Below are 10,000 nucleotides of genomic sequence, written 5' to 3' on the forward strand. Positions count from 1 at the left end.
TTAGTATCTTGACCGTTTAATTCCAGCAATTCGAACACACGAAGATGTAGCAACCGCAGAAACGATCTGTACTCGACAAACAGCACATCCTTTTTGATATCCAGCTACACAAAATGTCATTAATTAAAGTGTCACAAGTTACACAAACAACTTCGACATCTCACAACTGCCAACTCGATTTCTGTGCCTTCGGTCACAGCCATTGAATATTGAGATTCCCGTATGTAGGGAAGTCCCCGTGACGACACATGCATTGTTTACATGTACGATCACGTGCAGCTGTACGATATGCTTCTAATATATAAATCAGTAATAAATTTATTTATACCACATATCTCAATGGATTTAATTTAAGACTGATAATGTAACAAGTCGTTTAACAGCCAGGGCACGAGATAACCCTTCTAAAAACGATTTATAGTATCGAGAGCTATGCAAACATTGTGACTCAGTGGCCATGGGTAGACTAGTTGGGCCATTCAATTTTTGCCATTTTAATATTTACGTTTCTAATTTTTTATTTTTTATTTTTATTTTTGGTTTTTAATTTTAAGTTTTGCAATAAACAGTTATTTAATAAAATGTCTCATTCTTTAACTTTAAAAATTTAAAGTTAACTTTAAATTTTTACTTTTTACAATTTTAAATTTTGCTTTTAATGTTTTTGATTTTTACTTTTTATATTTTAAGTTTTATTATTAGATTCTTAATTTTTAAATAAATTTTAATCAAAAAAAGATTGAACAAGTCAGCATTTTATACGTCTGTTAGTCAACTTAGATTCTTATTTATAATCATTATATTACTTGAACGAAATACTGAGTCAGTGACTCACTATAGACTAAACCTTTATTCCAATATTCCAGTATTATTGTGTTCTACTTTCGTCTGTTGAGTATGGAGGCGCAGAGATTTTAGCGTACACGACTCTAGCTATCTAGCGCGATAGAACAGCAACGAGATTGTACATTTGTATGTGTGTGTGTGTGTGTGTGTGTGTGTGTGTGTGTGTGTGTGTGTGCGCGCGTGTGTGTGTGTGTGTGTGTGTGTGTGTGTGTGTGTGTGTGTGTGTGTGTGTGTACATATATATATATATATATATATATATATATATATATATATGTATGTATGTATGTATGTATGTATGTATGTATGTATACACAAAACCAGTCTCGACTCTCTTGACCTTTCGCGTGTCCGGTTCTCATGGCATTTTTACCAAAATCACTCGCACGCTACCATACAACCACCTTGTAGACTAGGTAACCAAAATCTTGCAGTTGCACACACCTTTTTTGTCTCTGAACGGTTAGTTAGTCTACAGTTCTCGGACATTATCGTAGGTTGATATGCGTGCGAGCAAAGTTTTGACGCATTGTTAGAACAGAGATTGTATACTCAATTGTATGTACGTTTTTCAGTTCTCCCTAGGCGTAGACTTGCAGTTATAGTTGCTGGTGTCTTTCTTCACACGAGCGGCTAGCACCACGTGGACTGTCTAGACCGTATACTTCGGATCGTTTTTATCCAATGAATTTGCACTCCACGCATAGCTTCAAAATTCATAGGTGAAAACGCGCTATAGCTACAGTCGACAAAGTTACGGTACAGTACAACTCCAAGAACCCTCGCTTTTTTCTGCTTTGCAAACTCGAGAAAATCTATAGAAGTTCCTCGCTAATACTTGTATTGTTGACGTGCCGCGTCGTACTCGCATCGCTGGTCAACTGGACACGGAAACCCGTCTCTACCGTAAATGTCATTGGTAGTTTACATCACGTGAAATTTTCCCGCGTATTATCGTTCTCCTAACGCGGGGCGATAAATGTGTTACGGGCTGACCCTCCCCATTTCGAAAATGCTAGTGTGAAAGTAATTTCAATTTCCTTCATTTGAAAACACTTGCAACTTAGAAAACAAACCTGCAAACACCGAAAGTAGTTTCAAATAATGCAAGTGATAGCTAGCACAGCACAATACGGCGACGCTACACTTAGCCTCGTACCAGACCCTCTCGCGCCGTCGTGCCCGGTTCCCATATAACACAACGCCGGAGAGGCTCTGGGATCATACCGCCTACTTTCTTCACCTAGTGTTCCCCCACCTCATCTAAGTGTTCCCCACCTCATCTAAGTGTCACCCCATATCATCTAAGTGTGACCCCACCTCATCTAAGTGTCACCCCATATCATCTAAGTGTGACCCCACCTCATCTGAGTGTTCCCCACCTCATCTGAGTGTTCCCCCACCTCATCTGAGTGTTCCCCACCTCATCTGAGTGTTCCCCCACCTCATGTGAGTGTTCCCCACCTCATCTGAGAGTTCCCCCACCTCATCTGAGAGTTCCCCCACCTCATCTGAGTGTTCCCCCACCTCATCTGAGTGTTCCCCCATCTCATCTGAGTGTTTCCCCCACCTCATCTGAGTGTTCCCCACCTCATCTGAGTGTTCCCCACCTCATCTGAGTGTTCCCCACCTCATCTGAGTGTTCCCCCACCTCATCTGAGTGTTCCCCCACCTCATCTGAGTGTTTCCCCGCCTCATCTAAGTGTTCCGCCACCTCATTTAAGTGTTCCCCACCTCATCACAGTGTGACCCCACCTCATCTAAGTGTCACCCCACCTCATCTAAGTGTGACCCCACCTCATCTAAGTGTCACCCCACCTCATCTAAGTGTCACCCCACCTCATCTAAGTGTTCCCCACCTCATCTAAGTGTTCCCCAACCTCATCTAAGTGTCATAAGTGTCAGCCTACGTCACCAATATCAACACTCTCATGCTCTTAGTTAATTATGAAGCTATCCTTCCATCAAAGTTATGCTAGCTGTGATATCCGATTGCATACATTCACTGTTTACATTTCGTTCCTGTACAGCTGCATGAGAAGAGACCCACCTTGCCGCATGGAAAGAGATTCATTCACAGAGGGAGCTCGATCCTGAGTTCGATTTACGTTATCTGAAGCTGTGAGGTCCAATGTGATTCGATCAGCAGTCTAGGTAGCTTGGACTAGGGATGCACTAGGCGCCGCTCTATTACTGTGCTAGGCTACGAGAACAATACAAATCGGGAAGCTCGAGTACGATTCGGGAACATTTGGAGCCTGGCAGAGCGTGCTGTCAGACACGGTGTTGACTTCCGCTCTAGAGTCTCTTGGAGAGGAAGTCCTCCTTCCCAGAGAGGTTGGCAAATACGTAGAGCTTGCGTAGAGACAGGATACCAACACTGAAAGGAAACAAGTAGAGTACGAATGGAAGGTCAAGTCTGTTGCAAGACATTCCGTGTGACACATGAGAATAACTATTAGACTAATCGTATTAGTAGCCTGAGGCTTGGTGACATACGAGCTAGTTTGATCATCTAATAGCATAAACGGTAGGCGGTATGATCCCAGACCCTCTCAGGCGTTGTCGTGTCATACGGGAACCGAGCACGACGGCGCGAGAGGGTCTGGTACGAGGCTAGCTACACCCAGCATACAATCATGCACAGCTTATAATTATTGAAAGCAAGCAGCCAATCCAGATCTCGTACCACAGGCAGACATGGTAATATTACAACCGTTCTACAGTCCACGACTCACGACTATGGTAGTCATAACACCAGCTAGACTGTACATCCCGACAAGACCGGTCCCAGTCGTCACAACTTCATTTGGTGAATTGCTGGGCCGTCATTGTCTTCCGTCGTTATTTGCTCAAAGTAAGCAACCAAATTGTCGGGGAGGACTACATCTCTCTTTCTTTTCGGACGATAAGCTCGAATCTCTGCACAGTTGTTGGACAGTAGCGTGGTAAGCCCTCCAGCAAAGTGTTGACAATTGTTACCTACAAGACTGTACTCACCGTTCCAATAGTCTTCCACGTACGTTTGCAGTTCTTCGAAAGTACAGTTGCTGGTGCCTTTGTACTCATATCCGGTTATTTCACTAGTACCATGTGGACCATACCTATAGTTCGGATCGTTTTTGTCCAGTATTTGCACTCCGTATCCTCCTCCAAATTCAAAGGTGAAACCACGATAGTCAACAAAGACATGGTAAGGGTAATAATTAAAAAATTCTCGTTTTCTTCTGCCTGTTATTGGTAGACTGTCTACAAGTGGAGTTCTCCCTCGATAATACTCGTATTGTTGAAGTGACGCGTCGTAACCACAACCTTCTTCCAATTTTCCGTTCTGTGCGCAAACTTGACTCGATGGGCCGAGACAGCGTTGATCGGCGGGCTTGCATTGCTGGTCAACTGGACACAGAAACCCGTCTGTACTGTAAGTGTCGGGGGCCGTGCTGCGACACTTTTGCTTTTGTCCACTGCTGTTGCCTTTGCCGCTGATGTTGCCTCCGTCGACTCTACAACACGCTAGAGATACGGCGAGACAGAGAATCGACAACGACGCCATCTTCTAAAACAGTCGAGCCGCTGGCTATACTTACAGCAGACGGTTTCAACTAACTAGTGCAGAAAGTTTCTAGAACTATGCGTGTATGGAACGTCCATTCAATTTTCAATTTGTATTGAAAATTGAATCCAACAATAAAAATTGAATTTCAATTTATTGAAATTTGCATCTATGGGACGTCTATTCAATTTTTAATTTAAATTAAAATTGAAAATTAAATCCAACATAAAATTTGATTTTTAATTTATTGAAATCTGACATTGAATGGAATTTCTAGAATATCTCAGACGAAGAAACAGCACAAATTGCTATTGTAACGTCAATTAATCAAACTTTAAAGCAATGAGCATTTGAAAAACAAAAAAGGTTAGAGTTTGCGTTCATTTTCATTTTTGTTCTAAAATGAAAATTGAAAACAGCAGACTTCCTGTTGATTAGGTATAGGCGCCTTGGCGGTTTGTCTTGATAGATCACACATCACATGATAGATCACACAGAAACGTAAAACGAAGACATATCAGTATGGTTTTTATGCTAGAGTCCAATCACACAGCATAGACTTCTGAGTAAATCACGTAGAACAATCCAAAGTCATTCTCAAAAACTGCATGACGTCGTTTGTCTCAATTTCGTGCAGACATCGACACACGGTCGTCATTCTCATTGCAGCTTCGAGACAAGACAATATCCTCTCAGCTTTCTCCATTTCCTGCTGCTTCTCTACTCGAGCTTGTTCTAGAGCAAGAAAACCGGATTAGCACTGCACTGAGCTGCACGAGGTTCTTTGACACTTTGTCTCAACACTTGGCAGGAAACGTTGCATTTCTTCGCCGCAAAACGTTACTATATTACTTGAACGAAATTCTGACTCATTAGTTAATTAATTAATCTTTATTAGTCAATAAACTTTTACCCCAATATTACATAAGCCTAGCTAGCCCATTAATTACAGTTACTGAGTACTAGTGTGTTCTGCTTTCGTCTGTTGAGTCTCGAGGCGTAGAGCATCCATGCATACTGCCGCCTGCATACTCTAGATTATAATCACGAAACGAAAAATATGCTCGTCCCATCACTTGATTACTCCCCTGGGAAAACTGTGGCACCGGATCACAACATGACATGTCGCTCTTGTATTAATTAATTTATTAATTCAAAAACAATTTTGTCGATTTTAGTGTATCAGTTTGGAATTAGATTGAAATCTTTAAACTTGACAATTGATTTCAAAGGATAGTGTGCAGTATACGGGCTTGTAAGTGTACAGGTTGCCGACGCGTGACTGCACGTGACGATGAGATCGCTGCTGTGCCGACATGTTGAGTGCTTCAGCTGATCGTGCAGACAGATTGTTTGCAGCTGCAACATGTACGTACATGTAGTCGCAAGCTTATCTCGCACCCGATCGCCTCATTATCTAGGAATGTCGGATAGTATGCTTGAAAGGCGTAAACTCGCCCTCTACACGTACAAATTCTTATAATTATAATTACTAGAAAATGAAGCTGTGTGGTGTGTATGTGTGTGTGTGTGTGTGTGTGTGTGTGTGTGTGTGTGTGTGTGTGTGTGTGTGTGTGTGTGTGTGCGGGTGGGTGTGTATGCATGCGTGTGTGTGTGTGTGTGTGTGTGTGTGTGTGTGTGTGTGTGTGTGTGTGTGTGTGTGTGTGTGTGTGTGTGTGTGTTAAAGTTAAAAATTAATTCGAACGTACTGTACTTCTATTTAATTAATTTAATTTAATCAAAAATTTTAACAAATAATTTAGATATAGTAAAGCTGTTCAAATTTGAAAATTAGTTGCATTTTTAATTAATAAATTGCCGCAACTTAAAATACATAAAATATATTAACCATAATATTATAGCTTATGTACTTATGTATTGTTAATTTTTAATTTTTAAAAAATTACTTTTATTAGTTTTTATGAATTTATGTATTTAAGTAATGCATTTTTAATTAAAAATATTTGTATATTTTTTTATTAATTAATTTTATGTCTTTATGTTGCATAGATTTTCCAAGTAAAAAATTTTGTTATTAGTTTTTGTAAATTTACGTATTTGAGTCACGTAATTTTCTTAATTTTAAAGATGTTTGTTTCCGTATTTTTATTTATTTATATAGCGTAAGTTTATTAATTAAAAATATTTTATTACGTTTTATAATTTTTATATAATTTAGGTAACATAATTTTTTTAAAATATTTGTGTTAATTTGTATAAATTTTATGTATTTATGTGACCTAACTTTTTCAATTTTTAAAAAATATTTTGCTATTATTTTTATTAATTTTATGTATTTCTGTAGCATAAATTTTTCAAGTAAAAATTTCTTATTACGTTTTATAATTTTTATGTATTTAGATAACATAAATTGTTTAATTAAAATTATTTGTATTAATTTGTATAAATTGTATGTATTTGTGACAAAATTTTCAGTTTTTAAAAAATATTTTATTATTATTTTTATTAATTTTATGTATTTCTATAGCATAAATTTTCAAGTAAAAATATTTTATTACGTTTTATAAATTTTATGTATTTAAAGTATCAAACATAAATTTTTAATTTGTATTAATTTGTATAAAATACATAAAATTAATAAAATAATAATAAAATATTTTTTTAAATTAAAAAATTTAGGTCACATAAATACATAAATTTTTCATGTAAATTTTTTTATTACGTTTTATAACTTTTATGTATTTAGGTAGCATAATTTTTTAATTTGTATTAATTTGTATAAATTGTATGTATTTGTAACAAAAATTTTTTCAATTTTTAAAAAATATTTTATTATTATTTTTATTAATTTTATGTGTTTCTGTAGCATAAATTTTTTAAGCAAAAAATATATATTTGTATTATTTCTTATTAATTAAACAGTTTTAATTTTAAAATATATTTTATCGTTAATAGTTGCTGATGGTGTCTTCTACCGTTATATACATTTATTGTGTGTGTATGGTAGTTTACCTAAATACATAAAATTTATAAAAAAATAATAAATATTTAAAAATTTATATACTTAACACCATCGTGTTTTATGTATTCTACGTAACGTCGATTTCCAATTATCTATAAACAAAAAATATTATCACAAACAGTTTCCAAGCCTACAACTCTAATGTACTACTACACCAAAAAATCGCTAATTGTTAACGTATTTTTTAAAAATTTTAAATTAAAAAATTTACGTTACCTAAATACAAAAATAAAATGTATTATTTATATTCCTTTTATTCTATGTATTGTATTAAGGTAACAAAAAAATTTTAATTTTAATTTATTATTTATCAATTTTATGTATTTAGGTAACATAAATTCTTAAATAAATTTTATTAACACTATCATATAACGTCAATTTCCAATTATTTAAAAACACTAAAAATATCATTGCAAATAATTTCCAAACCAAACAACTCCAATGTACACTACTGTACAATGTAAAAATCCCCACACCATTGTTTCCCAGCAACAGACCATCAATCCCAGCCACGCCTCCCAACGTCTCAAATTAGCTCACACTAAAGCTACATACCACAAATACGTCAACAATTAATTTTTTCGCGGACTTTTCCTTCTTCAGCTGACCTACTAGCTGCCTGATACATAAACAGGTGATACAAAACGCGCGCACACTTGCGACCGCTAGAAAGTAGCTGCACGTGTATCTACTCGCCACATCCAAAGACAAGAAAATGGAACTCCAACTCGAAGAGGCGGACAGCTTCATTAGTCTACTGGTAAAACGCGTCGAATGCATGCAAACGTTCCACACCATCTAATTCTCAGTATCTCTGATTGCAGAGCAACGAGACGTTGGACGACTCTGGTCCCGAGATGGAAACGTTTCCGGCTCTGGCGGATATCGAATCGCAGCTGTACGAGGTCAGACTCGTTTTGCCGCCGGATTGCAGAGATTGCATGGTATTTTAAGATTCCCGCCGAACGAGAACGTTAGAAATAGAGAAAACCGAAAATCGACTTGTTGATGTCCTAAAAAATTTTCTAGAATTGCGGCGTTTTTGGATTATTTTTTGCGCGAAACGCTTGTGGCGATTTGTTTAATTAAGCTTTGTACACACGACGAAACAGGCGTTGCTTGCGGTTGTTGGCTAATCGGTTCGATCTAGCGGCTGCCGAGCTTAAAATTTAATAACCCGCGTCATTAGTAACTGACCAATCAGGAGCGAGTCGCAATTCCCCGGTCTGCGTGCGACCGACTAGGCGACATGCAGTAGATTGCATGTCTCTAGTCTGGCCTTTTATTCTGTACTTTAGAATGCCGTGATGCTAAAAAATTTAATAATAAATTCAGTATTTGTAGACACTGCAGTTGCGTAGATTCAATCGAGAAAATAATCATAATTAACGATTAATTAAGAAAATTAGTTAGTAGTAGCAAACAGATAAGACTTGGCGGCCATCCAACAAATGAGGGAGGGAGAAGTGTGTGTGTGTGTGTGTGTGTGTGTGTGTGTGTGTGTGTGTGTGTGTGTGTGTGTGTGTGTGTGTGTGTGTGTGTGTGTGTGTGTGTGTGTGTGTGTGTGTGTGCTAGCCTGCAGAATGCAGTACGTTTGCATTACTCACTAATCCACGCATGATGTACATGCATGCCACCTTTTTCTTTCTCGCATTCTTCATTGTATGCGTTTGTTCTTCGTCTAGTTCGATGACATCGGCCGATCTCTTATGACCGACCCATTCCTCTCACCTCCATGTTCCGTCCGCTGTCACACAGTGCACGCTCCATCCGACGCCACCGATTCTCATCCGTCAGCCTTTCAATCCGTTCACCATCTCCCCTACACATTGAGCGGCCCTCTCGACCTCTGCCGTCCTCTCCCCTTCAAAGACCGCAAAGTGCAACCAAACCCGGTACCCGCGGTCAACGTCCCGGCCGGTCACCTAGTACCGGTACCGCATCCTGATGATTACACAAGTTGCTCTGAGGTAACGAGCACGATGGATGTGCCATCACCGAAAAGGTGGGAAGACTCCGAGTCTACCGATGCAGTTGAGAAAAGCGAGGACAGCTCGAATGACGAGTTGTACAGCCCGCAGTCGCACGGTACGCGGTCACGTTCTGTAGGACCGCGACCGAAAGGAAGGCGTCCGAGGTCTCGCTGTTTTTCTGCCTCGAACGTGTTGTATCCGGAACGTTGTCGACCCGACGAGGTGCAGACGCCAGTGATGTTCAAGTCGGAAGACGACAGGAAGGACTTCAATAACGCGAGAGAGCGGTCAGTATGCTGACCCCTTAGATACACGCATGCGCACTGTGTCACTTTAAATCTGGTGTCATGCAGGGGGAGAATTCGATGGCAAAATGAAGGTTTTCAACGTCTAAAAGAACTACTGCCTAGCAGTTATAGTTCTGGCCGCAAATCCATGACAAAAGTATAACCAGAAAGCACCATTTTGCATGAATTTCTAGAAACATTTCTCCTCTTTTAGGGTCAAATCCTCCACAAAACTGCAGACTTGGTGATCACCTTGATGAACCAAGTCGAAGACAAACGTAAGCTCAAACATCAACACATGTAAGTATTAAAGTATCTAAATGTTTTGTTATTAATTAAGGTCACATGCACAACCCAA

At 38.6% G+C, this 10,000-nt stretch overlaps 2 protein-coding genes across 2 annotated transcripts in view; one reads left to right on the forward strand and one right to left on the reverse strand.

The window, feature by feature from the left end:
- Nucleotides 1-193, reverse strand: part of LOC134196361 (uncharacterized) — an 8,795-nt gene extending 8,602 nt beyond the window's left edge. The window contains exons 1-2 of the mRNA XM_062665463.1: nucleotides 165-193; nucleotides 1-104 (exon numbers count right to left, since the gene is read on the reverse strand). The exon at nucleotides 1-104 is cut by the window's left edge and continues 20 nt beyond it. The gene's annotated coding sequence lies outside the window, so the exon portion shown is untranslated. The remainder of the gene's footprint in view (nucleotides 105-164) is intronic.
- A 7,885-nt stretch (nucleotides 194-8,078) lies between these two features.
- The window catches only part of LOC134196805 (uncharacterized), a 2,196-nt gene continuing 274 nt past the window's right edge, over nucleotides 8,079-10,000 (forward strand). Inside the window, exons 1-6 of the mRNA XM_062666026.1 lie at nucleotides 8,079-8,142; nucleotides 8,207-8,287; nucleotides 9,068-9,642; nucleotides 9,709-9,799; nucleotides 9,857-9,920; nucleotides 9,983-10,000. The exon at nucleotides 9,983-10,000 is cut by the window's right edge and continues 37 nt beyond it. Of these exons, the coding sequence (XP_062522010.1) occupies nucleotides 8,098-8,142; nucleotides 8,207-8,287; nucleotides 9,068-9,642; nucleotides 9,709-9,799; nucleotides 9,857-9,920; nucleotides 9,983-10,000 (874 nt within the window). The 5' untranslated portion in view covers nucleotides 8,079-8,097. The remainder of the gene's footprint in view (nucleotides 8,143-8,206; nucleotides 8,288-9,067; nucleotides 9,643-9,708; nucleotides 9,800-9,856; nucleotides 9,921-9,982) is intronic.

The sequence above is a fragment of the Corticium candelabrum genome, chromosome 21 (genome assembly GCF_963422355.1).
Source record: "Corticium candelabrum chromosome 21, ooCorCand1.1, whole genome shotgun sequence".
Lineage (NCBI taxonomy): Eukaryota > Metazoa > Porifera > Homoscleromorpha > Homosclerophorida > Plakinidae > Corticium > Corticium candelabrum.